Raw genomic sequence first — 15,000 nt, 5'->3', positions numbered from 1 at the left:
ACTGGATGTATGTGTTTTAAAAGACTGGAGTGTGTGTGTGTGTGTGTGTGTGTGTGTGTGTGTGTGTGTGTGTGTGTGTGTGTGTGTGAGAGAGAGAGGGGGTGGTGCAGTGGGAGAGAGTCCACTGAGCCTTGAGTGAATTCATGCCTCACCAGGTATGACCACTTCCCTGCCTAAAGTGCAACACAAGGAATTTACAACCTGTCTGAGTGGACATACATTCAGACACACACACACACACACACACACACACACACACACACACATACACTCACTCACACACACACACCAAGGTTTCTGCTCACTGGTCCTGGCTAAATGTATTGCATAATGCATTTAATTACCTATACTAGAATATTTTTGTTTGGAATGTTTTACCTTCCAAAACGTTGTGCAATATTATTAAACTGGACCATAAAACACAGATCAACAGTTCAGCAGTGTTATGCTATATTTCAAACCGTTTCAAACCCAGTCAATACACGCAGCCCACTCAAAGGAAATATTGACAAAGTCCTATTAATATACTTATACAGCCCTTTTGACAGAGACACTATAACCACAAAGTTGACCATAATGACGTTAGAAGACACATAATTGACAAAGGTGCCTAGAGGATTACAGTAATGTCCTGTGCACATCTGTATTGATTACTTCTGAGTATTTGTGGCCGGGTGGGCGCTTCTGAAAGACAGAGAATTCATAGGAATGCTTCTGTTGTCATGGAGGCAAAGAGGCCTGATCTTTTGACTGCAAGACGGATTAAACGTTTATGCTCTGGCAACTCTGGAGGAGTCTTGCTCTCTCTCTCTCTCCTAATGCTGTCCTCTCTCTCTACCATAAGGAACCTGGTATTTGACTGGGGCGCTGCTAGTGAAATGATGGAATTAAGAATTTTGTTTATTCAGGATGAAAATGTACATGTCGGGATAATCTGGTCACATACACGCGCATGCGCATACACACACACACACACACACTGATTTATATCAACCTACAGTACAAAACGAAAAGTTGAAATGCCATTCTTTGAAATGATGTGCTTTTCATGAAGTTCCTTTTCATAAAGTGTAACATCATGTCAATGATTTTCAGAACTTGCATGATGAACACCACAAAAATAGTGTTCACTTTTCTCGTGCTGAGAGCACCATGATTTGTGGCTTTCAGGTTTTCACTGTCCCGGTGGGACAAGAGATTAAGTGTGTAAGCATGTCTGTGCTGTGTAGTGCACTTTCCTCCCATTTCTAGGCAGCATGCTTGCACCATTTCAAGGAGTTGTCCGTTATCTGCTTGCGTGTAAGTGACTGTTGAGTGTTGCTCAACTCTCATCTTCTGAAGGGGGTTGTCCTCAATGTAATGTTTAGCTACACACACACACACACACACACACACACACACACACACACACACACCCTCACACACATATACTTCAAGGGCACACACATCCTCACAAACCTCAACGTGGCCCGAAAACGAGCCAAGTTAAACTGGTGTGCCCTAACCACAGAAACTTCAGCCATCAATTTAGATGACACACTTAACCCATGCTCCTGTATACAGCTGCACACACACACACACACACAGGTGCACACACACACACACACACACACACACACACACACACACACACACACACACACACACACAATAACTTACGTCACCAAGCCCCACCACACAAACACAAACAGACAAGCATACACTCAAGCCCACAGACCCAAACAAACCGCATGGCTTCAGTCAAAAACCCACTTGCACATGCACACACACACACACACACGCATGCACGCACGCACGCACGCACGCACACACACACACACACATACACACACACACACACACACACACACACACACACACACACACACACACACACACACACATACACACACACACACACACACTGAGCTGTCACAGAGGGATGCTTCACAGATGGAACTCGATGACAAGAGGCTAAAGAGGGGGACCAGACACACTTAAACAACAACTCTCCTTTCATTTTCATCCCCCTCTCTCTCTCTCTTTTCCCCGCTCCTGTCTTCCCTTCCCTTCCCCTGGGTTCCAGCCCTACACATCCTCCCAGGAGACTCTCCTGCTCAGACCCTCTCTCCACAAAACCACAGCCTGTCTATGCTAGATGTACAGAACTCAATGCTCTACCGAAATCCCTCTAGAATGTTCCGGGTGCCACTGGGGCAATGGTTTTTATTTTCACATCAAAGGACCCGTTTGTTTCAAGTCATGATAAATAATCAATGTTGACACAGTCTTTTAAGGAAATGACTTGCAAAATAAAACAGGTCTTACTGTGTCAGAAAGTATTCTGACAGGCCTGACACACCACCGCACCGCCAAATATGCACATATCTCCCTATTGGAGCAACTTGAACCAAAGTTTGAAGAATTCCAAAGTCACGAGACAACTGTTGAGCTAACAACAGGCTAACAGGCGATCACGCAGGGCTACTGCCCAACTTGACCCATCCCAGGGTGATGTGGCCGGGGCTGCCGAGGAAACAGGGCCAGAGTTTCCCATGTGAGGGCCGTTATCTAGCGCGAGGCCAACTTCCATCCTATGTGCGGGTCACACTCTTATCTGCATCCTCTCTTCTGCAGAGGTCTGGTGTCGACCTCACAGGGCCGTCAGGGAGCAGCGCGCGGGTCAGACAGGGCGACCGGACAGTCGCCTGTCACGACTCTCCTTTGTCAAAAGGCACATGCTTGAGCGCGCACGTACTGTACATGCAGAGCGAACGCTACGTGCAAACAGACATACAGACATCTGCCGAAAGCAGAACAACAAACACAAATATGTTTAAGTGAGCATGGCTTCACCAGACAATTGGATACCACTACAAAACAAACACACACCCACACACACACACACACACACACGCACACTGATTCAGTTTCATTATTATCTGGGTCCAATAGAAAATTCCCTATCCCAGCAGACCTTATGGTTATCTTAATATAACAAGTCACAAGTCAGGCATGGGCTATGCTGGATCCTAAGGTTATGCAAACATCATGCACCGTGACTGGCACACACACACACAAACACACATACAGAGAGAGAGAGTGTGTGTGTGTGTGTGGTGGTCACTCTAATGCACATTCCGGTTGCTGCAGATAAGGGGAGAGAGGACAGACGAAGTGGTCAGGTATCAAAGGCCTGACGTGGCGTCCATCTCCAGAGTGGCGTCACCACAGGCAGCAGGGCGTGACCTGCAACAACTCCACACTTCCTCTCACACAATCTCTCTCTCTCTTTCTTTCTATCTCTCTCTCTTTCTCTCTCCCTTTCTCTCTATCTCTCACACACACACACACACCGCACACACACACACACCGCACGCACACACACACACACACACACACACACACACACACACACACACACACACACACACACTGCACACACTAGTTCCTTATGAAACTAGCTGCTGGGATCCTACATAGGAGGTGCACACAGACAAACATCTCTGTACTGACTGCCACATGCCAACATGACACATTCTAAAATGGTAAATTCAACATTTCCATGAAGCTGAGCGGAAATGCTGTGTCTGGTCTCTGTGTTGCAGTATAGCTATGCTAAGGTATCAATGTGATCAATGAGAAGACAGAGAAGATACCCATAAACACCCATAAACATGTCTGTTAAACATGCAGTGGAAAGACCAACATCCATGGCAAAATACCAATGAACCAAAGAGATCTCAGTCAGCAAAAGTTCCACAACATCTCTATAACACTGGATAAACACAAGCAGTCAGCATACATCCGTCCATCTACCTTGAAGACAATGCAGTGACTGAGACTCAGGCCATCTGCTAATGGCCTGCCACTCTCAGCGGTGACCTCACGGCATGGGCAGACCGTCTGTCTGGTGTCATCCGCGGCACCATGCCACCATGTCTGACACTTTACACATACCTCAGACAATCCGCTATCAGAGTATATAGGGTATAAGGAGCAGATAGGATCTGAGGTATTTAAAGTATTCGGAGCACTCGAACATGACATGCATTCTCACTAACACATCATCTTTTGTTTCCCTGAACAAGTGTAGCAAGCTTTAAGTGGGAGTGTCTGGCTTTGATCAGGGAGCATGGGGGCAAGCATGAGGAAAGCATGGACGTGAAAATACACTTACAGTATTCAAAGATAATCTACTTCTGTCTGATTCAGAATATGGTGGTGGCGCTATGCACCTGGGAGAACAGGTGTGTTTATCGACATGACAATGACTGCAACTAAACCAAATGGTGTTGTATGGAGTTGCTAAACCGGTAGGCCCATCAATGTGTCCGAGCAGCCATGTAAAATGATTTATATGTTTATTAGTAAATATATAAACTGTTGACACATTCACAACATATCGCCTAAATTTAGTGCAAATGAATATGAGGGAAGTATATAGGCTAGACAAGTTTATCTTTTGATTTTAGACTTGTGCTTTTTACATAGTAAGTCCCACTTAATTGCCATGTTCCTTAGTGAAACCAAACAGAACTGTCTTGCACCGAGAGAACTCTGACGTCTGAGGTGTGGATTTCAGTTCCTCAAAAGAAAGAATGAGACTTGCAGTGCACATCAACGCATGGCGATGTGTCAGTTATTTCCTCACTTGAAATAAACATGTCATCCCTCCCTCGAGCGCTCTCTGTCTGTTTATCGCGGTGCGCAACCATCTCTTTCCGACAGTATTCGCGTTCTGCCTCTGAAACCAGTTGTTGCCGTTCTAGTGAGCACAAGTGCCCTTCGCTCTTATATTCCTGGCCGTTTTCTTGTCTGTTTAACAACTGTTATAATGCTGTTAAATAGTAATATGTATTAAAAACATTCAACGTATGACCAAAAGACAACTGCCTCAATTACAGAAAAGCATACTCACAAGATATGAAATCTGCCTGTCGAAAAAAACCGAATCTCCCATGGCTCTGAAGAGGTATCCACATAGAACTCCCAGAAAATTAGCACGGAAACGTACAGAATCAAAATAACCAAGTCCCCAGAGGACGTAATGGAACGTGCAAGGATTTCAGCGCTGTTTCTTCTCTCATTAATAAGGAGGTGGAACGGAGGAATCCAAGCGACTAGGATCGGTTATGATAAAAACAACTGCCTCTCACTGGGTTAAAAGTTTGTCACGATCGAGCATAAGCAGAGGCTGCAACTGATCCATTGTTGCTGTCAAAATCGGATACAATTTACAACTGCTACATGGTACGTGCGCGCGTTCATTCGCTCTGCGTTGTACAAGGATAAACTGCCTAAGTGCTTAAAGGAGCGATGCTGAGTATCCAAAGTCAGAGAGCGAGAGAGAGAGAGAGAGAGAGAGAGAGGCGGGGCGCAGTTCGCATAGTAGAGAGAGAAGTTTGACTTAGACTCTAAAGACATAACTGCAGGGATGAAAAAAGGAACAAGTTACATATTAGAGACGATAATAAAATAAAGGTATTTGACAGAAGCCTACAATTACATACTAATAAGAACCAGTAGTATTTATCGGAGCAACTGGTATGTCCAGCACACCGATCTCCACTGAAAGCAGCTTGCGCATCAGCCGTCATACTGTAATTTGGATAGACCCAGCGCATCAGATAACATTAAGATAACGTGCCCTTTTTGACCATAACCTAGAATTTGGTCACGAAGATCTAGCCATGAAAATACTGAAAAGATTTGTTCAAAGATCAATTGCAGCTAAAAAACCTTCCCCATTGCAACTATGGATTCCTCTCAGTTAAATGGAATTTATGGAATTTAAAAATCCAGCACATTGAAAGACAGTCAATAGGAGCTTTGACTCAAACTAATTCCCCTATGTAAGAACTAATTGCCTTTTATTCTATGCTTGATGACTGCAATGCATGTCAAATGCAGACAGTCTCTGCCTTATCAGCAGAATATATAAATCTGCTGACTACATAAGCATTACAGCAATGTTTGTGTGCCAAATTGTACTTCAGCATCTGAATAGCGTTTAACCGTACAAAGGAGAGAGGGAAAGGAATAGGGATCTTTGTTAAGGTTTCCCTGAGGTTGTTTACAGCAGGAAATCCACATTCATATTTCCACAAGTTAACTAAAAGCAGTCTCTAATCATTTGTCATTTTTTCACCACATGGGTGAAGGGACTCTCTCTCTCTCTCTCTGGACATAGAACTTCAAAACACTTTTCAGGATATAGTTTAGAAGTCCCACAAATACATTCTCTTGTGACTTTATGGTGTAAGGTTCTTCCCTTCGCTGGGAATATTCCAGGTTTTTTGTAAACTTTAAACGAGATTCAGTCTGTCTCGGCCAGGTGTTTTGGAGGCAGGTCATACCCAGCATTTCTGGCTGCGGGTGTTATCACTACTGCAGTGCTTAGTTTGCTCTTTTCATAGCTAATAAACATGAGAATTTGTCAAAGAAACATTTTTTCAGAAGAAAAGCATGCATCCATTTACACTATTTACCCTATTTAGTTGGCTAATCTTCTACAAACCACAAACCCACCAAATAATGCAAATGGAGCGGCTCTTTTCTCTCTAGTTTGAAGATAACATGAAATGACCTGGATATATTCTACTGTAAAGTGTGGATTTTGAAGTGAAAATTGCAGCACACTGGTCATAAGTGCTGTAAATCACACTGTTTATCTCAGAAGCATTCCACACAAGCATGACATATGGAACACGTTGACAAGTCATATTGTGTGAAATAAACAACTTCCAAAGCTTCCACATACCATGTACTGAGGCATTCACAGAGACACACAACCACAACTGCACATACATGTACTGAGACATTCACAGAGACAGACCACTGAACATACATGTACTGAGGCATTCATAGAGACACACAACCACCCAAAGAAACTGTGAAGTTCATTTCAGGAGAGGCAGTGTGACTGGAAGGTGGACGCTGTCTCCTAAAATGGAATGTGGATGAGAGTGAAGATCTCGTCACATCGGAGGAGGAGTTCCCCTCTGTGTCTTTTTGTGTGTGTGAGTGTGTGTGTGTGAGAGAGAGAGAGGGGGAGAGAGACTGGGGGGAAGCAAACTTTCCACGGCTCCAGCTGTGCTGCATCACACAAGCTGGAGTCGCCTGCATGAGCAGCTTCCACCCTCCTCCCCATGAGCTCACACACAAACACACACACACATACACACACACACACACACTCAATAACACACATTAACTTTTTAATAACTTTCATACATACACATCCACAATCACATGCAGTCAAATACATTCACAAACACGCTGACAACAAAAGCTCAGAGTTCCATCTAAAACTAAAACAGGCATCCGGAAAAGTAAACCCAACGTGTTTATTTTTCCTACACTTAAGGCAAACATTAAAATATCAGCATGAGGCTTCCATTGCTGGCTACCACCTTACCCAATGCTGGCCCAATTCACACATTCTTTTTGGGGGCATATGTCATTTTTCACCCAGCCAAAATTACCTTTTGACCGGACGCACTAGAGGTCACAAAGCATCTGAAATGAGCCATAAAAAAAGGCAGACGTAATCTCTCCCAAGGAGGCCACGGCAGCAGCTGGGTGTCGTAATCTCTCATGGTTGACCCTGTGTGTGTGTGTGTGTGGGGGGGGGTTAGCGAGCCCCACTTTTCCCAGCTCCGCTCCACACACGCAGCGGCCAAGGGCCCCGCTAGGGCTGCCAGACCACCTGCTGAGAGCCCCCCCCCCCCAAACACACTCTCTTTCCCGCTCTCCAGCATCCACTGGCACAGTGCGTCCCCTGCCTCTGCTCCCGTACGGACGAGAACTTAACACATTCCGCCCCATCGTTGGCCACAACAGCTCCACTGCACATTCTTGTGTCTTCAGTGCTATGTGCGTGTCTAGTGAATGGCTGTGTGACGTCTTGCATTGTGCACTAGATGTGCTTGCTTCTGTCTCTAATGAAGTAGCATGACCTCTGTGGTTTTCAGTCACTAATGAGAGCAGCATGAGCTCGATCCTATGAGTCTACTGTTTACTCTGACAGTACATCCTGTAGCGTTTGCTACTGCATTCAGTGGTGCAGGCTAAAGAGCGCTGTGTGCTGTTCAGGCGTGCACTGTGCTGATGTTGCGGTGTCACTGCATGGTTTACTGTGAGACCAGGCAGTTCCTGACAGCTTTCACAAACAGCAGCTCGAGCCACATCCTGTGGTTCTGAACGAGGTAAACAAATAATGTCTCTACCTTGTTTAGCAGGTTGACTGTACTGGCGATGGGGCATGAGAATAAAAACATCACGGTCTTAACTTTCCCTACATCAGGGATCTGGCACTGTGTACTATACAAAAATATTGGCTTATGGTTGACAACAGACTAATTGTGGATCTGAAATGTGCTTGTTAATGTGTAACTCTCTCCATACCATACATAAACCTCAATTCAGAATGCAGTTCAGGAACAACCCACCGCCCAAAGGGAGCGTGAAGAAATGTTAATTCCAACGGGCCAACATATTACAAAACACAAACATGAGTTTGCATTAGCTTTAACTATAGGTTGCCTACAATATAACAGTGTTTCCCATACATTGACTTATTTGTGGTGGCCCACCACAATATCAACATTGACCACCACACAATGATTTTCCAGATTGTACTAAATTGTGCTTAAATCTGGTTAGCATCATAACCACGCTGTGCGAATTTGTTAAAAACTGTTGTATTCAAGTTAATTTTGCAAACCAACCACCACAAATGTTATTCAATTCTGTGGGAAACACTGTGTAAGTTTTTATCTTTTTCCCCATCATATTTGCGCAAAGAAATCTTCCTGTTTTCACTCACCAATGAAGACATTTTCGGGTGTTTTCTTCTAGGTATCGCAATGTTGTTGTAGTGGGTTGCTGTTGTTTTGAACATGTTTGTTTTTTACCGGTTCCTTGCAGCACCGCGATTCATGCGAGTAAATGAGCCCCTGAGCTGCTACACCATACACAGTGGAGCAGTAAACATGTCTCTCTTTGGTTAGCACGTTGGTTTGCTCTACATTTCAGCTTGGGAAAAAAGTGAAGTTAGGCCAAGTGTCACTTTTGTAGGCCGCAGAACCACGTGTCTATGAGATTTAGTAATCTTCGTTTTCTCAGAAATAGATTATGACTCATGATGGTAAGACTGATGAGTGGATTCAATCTTTGCCTTTCCCTTTGCAATCCATGTGATAGTCAGGAGTTTAATGTTGCAACTGCATCTGAACATCCATACATATAAACATAACATACATACATACATACATACATACATACATAAATACATACATACGATACATCATACAACAATATACATACGATGCATCATAAGCCTACAACTTAACTAAGCTTGTAGAAATTCTGTGCTGTGTGGTGCGCTGCTCCAGCAAACTTATCTATCAATCTGTGATGCATTATTATAGCAAAGTGATGTTAGAGGGAGGGCTGGGGAGGTTACTGTAGCCTACTTCAAAATGCTACACATATCCATATATGAGAAACATGCTCAAGGTCAAGACTGAATGGGTCTCCTGTTGAGGTTAAACATAGTCTGTGTACAATCTGATGATGATTTCTGCAAAGAACTGTCTTCATTACCCAAAAACTAGAATTTTATACAGCATCAATTTTGACTATGAGTTCGCTGGCTAGTGGTTTAGATTTATAGATTATTTATATATATATATTTATAACTTAGATTATTTCTATTCTATTTCAATTATTTCGCATCTACAATTTCTTCTTACAGAGCTGCTGTCATTTTCCATGTGAGCCATGATATTTCCACTTAAAGCATCTCCAGCTTACAAAAAAGAGATATCTCGGGGAGAGCATGACCTGAGACACACAAAGTGTCCTGCGTATGCCAACATTCTGTTTCAGGGCCAAAGCTGCAGTCATATGATGACTGATGAGTTGTGAGGTAGTAAGTCACATTTGTATCCTCTATGGAAAAAAGTACGGTAAAAGCTGAACTCGTTGAACTCAGTGTTAAGTAAAAAGGCTGTTTAAAAACAACTCAGTGTTTAAGTATGGGAGGGAGGGTACCCCCGTTTAAATGTATACATTTTGAGGTTAAGGAGGAAGACGATGAGAGAGGGAGACAGGCAGAGGCGGACAGAGTACACAGCTTCATTACATGAGTAAAAGTACAGATACCCTTTGCTATATTTTATTCAAGTACAAGTAAAAGTACAACAGTCAAATGTCTACTTAAGTAAAAGTACTGAAGTACTTGAGTATCAAGAGTACAAGAGTAGCCTACATTTTCTAAATATTGCATTACTACTGCCACAGTGCTCACATTTATGTACAGAAACGTCCTACATGGAGTTATGAAAAATGTTAATGTTAATACCTTGGAGAATGTAAAAGGTATTGAATCAAGTCATTTTCATCTTTTTACCATGTTGCCAGGGATGGGCAGTATTTCTAATACATGTATTTAAAATACGTATTTCAAATACAAAATACTATTTTGTAATTGAAACACTTGAAGCGAAAACTATCATTAACTTGTTCAGAAAATTTAAATAGTCTGGCGAGGTGGGGCCTCAGGTTCCCGGGATGGACCTGCTGCGTCTTCATCCATTGTTTCGTCTATGGCTTCGTCTCTTATCTAAATCTGACCATGGAGTTGACTTTGGTGGAAAGCTGAAGGTGATTGCTGATAGGCTGTCTCAATCAGTGGCGCCTGCACAATCCAATCACGTTTGAGAGGGAAACAACAAATTGAGGGTTTCCGAGATTTTTCTTTTTTCCTTTTTTTTTAGATGTAGTAACGGGTACTCACGGTTATGGATAGAAATGTAGTGGAGTAAAGAGTACAATATTTGCCTCTCAAATGTACTTAAGTAAAGTCATGAGTACTCCCCAAAAAAAATGATACTCGAGTAAAGTACAGATCCCTCAAAATTGTACTCAAGTACTGTACTCAAGTAAATGTACTCCGTTACTGTCCGGCTCTGGAGACAGGGTAGGGCCAGAATGAAGGGAAGGGGAGCGAACGAGAGGAGCGAGAGATGGTTAAAAGTTTACGGCTGAAAGAGTGAAGGCCAGGCGTGATCTCAGCTCAGCGGAATGTACTCTGAGCCCCTTCACAGAGTAATACATGCTCACATCCAAACACACACACACACACACACACACACACACACAAATACACGCACACATTCAGCCCAGCCAAGACAAAAGACACATTTACGCACCCTTGCATACGCACACCATACTAAAACACAGTAACTCACAATCATCCCTGTCAAGGAAGAATTAGACACACTCTCACACCATCTCTAGCTCACACACTCTCACTCACACACACACACACACACACACACACACACACACACACACACACACACACACACACACACACACACACACTCACACAGAATGTGTATATGTCTCTGGATATTAACACACCCTCTCCAATCCCCAGACATACAAGCTCACACACCCTTCCACACCCACAGGCCTTCTCCTGTACGAGAGTGAGAGGGAAGGCGCCTGTTGATTACATCCAACACAGCTGTCACAGAGCTCCTCCTCTTTCTGACATTTTTAAGAGCTGAGGGGCCTTTGGGCTAAGGCCTCCAACTACTTAAGATCCACAGCTGTCAGAGAGGGAGAGACAGAGAGAGAACGAAAGAGAGAGAGAGAGAGAGGAAGAGGAAAAGGAAGAGAGGAGGGAGGCCACAAAAGGCTGGGGTGGAGGTTTAATAACGTGTCCATTTTGTAGGTGATGGCATGCTGTGTGTGGATGGTGATTAATGACACACCGTTACTTCAAGAGAGTAAAAATGCCATATTTTGAGAACTGCCACTAAACTTTTAGACTGGCTGTACAAATCTCTGCAGGAGATGGTTCTCAAGGAATCTAGTAAGGGGAAAGAAAATCACTCCCTCATAAACCTACAGCTGTTGGAGTGTATGTGAATGCTCTCTTCTTGAACAAGGAAATATAGCAATAACATATCAAAATAAACATGTGTTAGAGATATATGTCATTAAGACAATGCATCAGGTTATATGGACACTCCTAAAGAGATCTGAGTTCAGGAGACTAGAAGAGCTTACTGTGCGTCTACTACAAAGGCTGGAAAAGGTTCATTTGATTTCATCGGCTTGAAGTGGAATGTTAACACAAAGGCAGTAGACATTAGAAACACACATGTAAGTGTGGACATCATGCAGTCTGGTCACAGTTGTGTTTGAACAATGCGTGGACCCAATGCTCTCTGAGATCCCACCCAGAACCCTCCATCACCACAGCAGCAACTTTAAGGGTCCAGGGTCTCTCTCTCTGTCCTCTGTCTCTCTCCCTCTCTCTCTCTCTCTCTCTCTCTCTCTCTCTTTCTCTCGATACAGTCTTCCGTCACTGGAGTATCCATAAGAGAGGGAGAGGGAGGACAGGAGTGGAGGAATCCATCATACACGCCTTGATCTGCTGCCAGCTGTTGCATATAACACCGGGAGTTATGGACTGTGTGTGACTGAAGCTGTAGCCAAAACACGCTGAAGCCCGTCTTTAGTTAGATTTTTATGGGCCGGCTATTTGTGGTTTGGGTTGGGAACTGATTGTCGTTCTGGGACAGATGTGCATTAGAGGAGGACTGCGCCGTTTCTACTGTTACAAGCACACAGACACTATGACGACTGCATAGCTTGTGGGGGGCATATGTTATGCAATATGAGATCATGGTAAAGACTCTGGGAAATGGAAGTGGATACTCGAGCAGGTCTGTTTCAGTGAAAACAAACTGCAGATATTTGTGCAGGTCTGCAGGCTCTGATTGCAAAGTGCATCACAAAGGAACATCTGTTTCATATTTCTACTTGTTGGGATAATCTACATTATAAAAGACAACACAGACTTAGAAAGTAGGATGATTAAAATGATCCAAACTGTGATTCTGGCTAAAGGTTGTTGATATCTGAGTTCAACAACCAATCAAACATTTACCTTCCATGGTCTTGAAGTAATTGGAGTTGTTTATGGCGTGCTTTGACTCTCATTTACACAGAGGGGTGATAACAGAGTGTTTATAGAGTTTTGAGTACACACACAGGATAAGGCAAGCTAGAGGACCATGGGGAGAAAATTGATAAATATGACCAAAAACAAAATCACAGACTGCACCTTTAAGGGGAGACAGAAACAGGCCAAACACAGGCACATTCACACCCTGTTGATGACACAGGTCTCCTCCCTCCACGCCTACACTCCACCGCCTCATCCAACGCAATGTTGCCATGGCACTGACCACTCATCTGCAAAATGCCTAGCGAGGGATGAGGACAGGAGGGGAGAGGAGGCTGTGTTGGCTGAGGTGTGATGGAGGGATGCTTGTTAAACACAACACCTCTCCTCTGCTCTGCTTCCTCTCTGGCTGTCAGCTCCCTGCCCTCCGTCCCCCCCCCTCCACTCTCACGCCTTCCTTCTATGCAAAGAATAAACTCTCAAACGCTTCTTTTGCCACTGCATTGTGTTGAGATGAGTTGTCAAAACAAGCTTTTCTCTCTTAACTCGTCCTTCTCCATTTGGTTTAGGCTTTCATTACTATACACATACTGAATATAGTTTATGCTTCTGTGACACTCAGAGACTCGCTTGATTGTAAGTGCTTAGCCTCCGAAATGGCCACGTCGGTTAGCTTCTGTTCTCCAGCTGTTAGCATCAGACGTAGCCCAGACGTTCCCTCTCCCGACACAGGCTCACTAAGTCCTTGGCCCCGTTAACTGTCTATCAGACAACAGACGGCTTTAACAACTCTTGTCTTTCATCCCCATAGCGTGCTCCAGCACATGTGTGAGAGTATACGACTGTGTTTTTCATGCCATTACGCTCCACCACTAGCCTGACGAGCCAGACCCACATTAAAATGTAGGGTCTGGGCACTCACCGTTCGCAGTGCACAGTCCGAGAGGCGGGATAATCAGTTGTCAAATTCCCTCTGCACGCAATAGGACAGCGGCAGCGCTATGAGTCCCATGCGTTTCCCACCAGCGGAGCTAGTTGGCTAGTTCAAACGTTTGCCAACTTAATAAAAGCTTAACTCGTGTCACATTGTTCGCCAACAACAACATCCATCTTATTTGTTTTCAAGTAGCAGGGAATTAAAGCCAAACCGTTGCAACTCTGCCATCAATCATTATGTTAAGCCCACCTAACGACTCTATACACGATTTCAATGGCCTGATTTAGTTTCGATTTCTGGAGCTCACAAGCCAACGGAGAGTTGCTAGACTAGACTAAATGAATTACATTTGCTGCCGCTAGGGGCGCGTCTAGATTTCTAGGCTACTCCACCACAAATTAGTAGCGTGGTCTTTACAGCGGGATGGCACGTGGCCAAATGATGTCATGCATGCATGACGATGCTTTATATAGGTGGCGACTCTCTCTGGGAGGATCGCGCGCGCGTCGCGTCTCTGCTCGGGGGTTTTTGGAACTGCATCGTTGTGCGGTGGCGAGCGACTCCATCGGCCGGCGAGAGGGAGGGGTCTTGGAGCAGTCATCTGAAGGAGCGTGCTGCGGCGCGGAGGCTGGAGGCGTGATGCAGCGCAGAGCCTCCGATGGAGACAGGTATGCTAATACACGGCTGGACGTGGGCCAGGAGGCCCGGCGAGTCGCCATCACTCACCACGCCGCTCCGGGAGATCTTGGACGGGGGTGACCACAGGGGCCCATGGGGATCAGGCCTGCGATTGTTTATGTGTTGCATGGGTGGCTTGTTTGCTTGTATGTGCTATTTGAGCTTGTTACGTCTCTGTAGGCCTGTGCTCGTAAGAGAGTGAGTGTGTATGTGTGTGTGTGTGTGTGTGTGTGTGTGTGTGTGTGTGTGTGTGTGTGTTTGTGTGGTTGTGTGCAGCAGCTTAGCGCAAGTGTGTGGTGCGCTGACTGGTTTTATGCTGAGGGGATTTAAAAGGTCAGAGCGCGGTAGGGGAGGTCTTAAACACAATCACCTCTTTTAATTGGTCGGGAGTTTCTCACACACATTTGCATTCCAC

General features: G+C 44.5%; 1 protein-coding gene across 3 annotated transcripts in view; it reads right to left on the bottom strand.

Annotated features, from left to right (window-relative positions):
* The window catches only part of LOC121696960 (rho GTPase-activating protein 6-like), an 89,798-nt gene that overhangs the window by 50,155 nt on the left and 24,643 nt on the right, over positions 1 to 15,000 (bottom strand). Inside the window, exon 1 of one of the 3 annotated variants that reach the window (XM_042078159.1) lies at positions 4,901 to 5,301. The exons of the other annotated variants lie outside the window; for them this stretch is intronic. Within the exon in view, the coding sequence (XP_041934093.1) occupies positions 4,901 to 4,942 (42 nt within the window). The 5' untranslated portion in view covers positions 4,943 to 5,301. Of the gene's footprint in view, positions 1 to 4,900; positions 5,302 to 15,000 lie in introns of those variants that run through there. 3 annotated transcript variants of the gene reach the window in all.

The sequence above is a fragment of the Alosa sapidissima genome, chromosome 22 (genome assembly GCF_018492685.1).
Source record: "Alosa sapidissima isolate fAloSap1 chromosome 22, fAloSap1.pri, whole genome shotgun sequence".
NCBI lineage: Eukaryota > Metazoa > Chordata > Actinopteri > Clupeiformes > Clupeidae > Alosa > Alosa sapidissima.
Note: the sequence above shows the minus strand (reverse complement) of the source record. Positions and strands in the feature narration are given on the sequence as shown.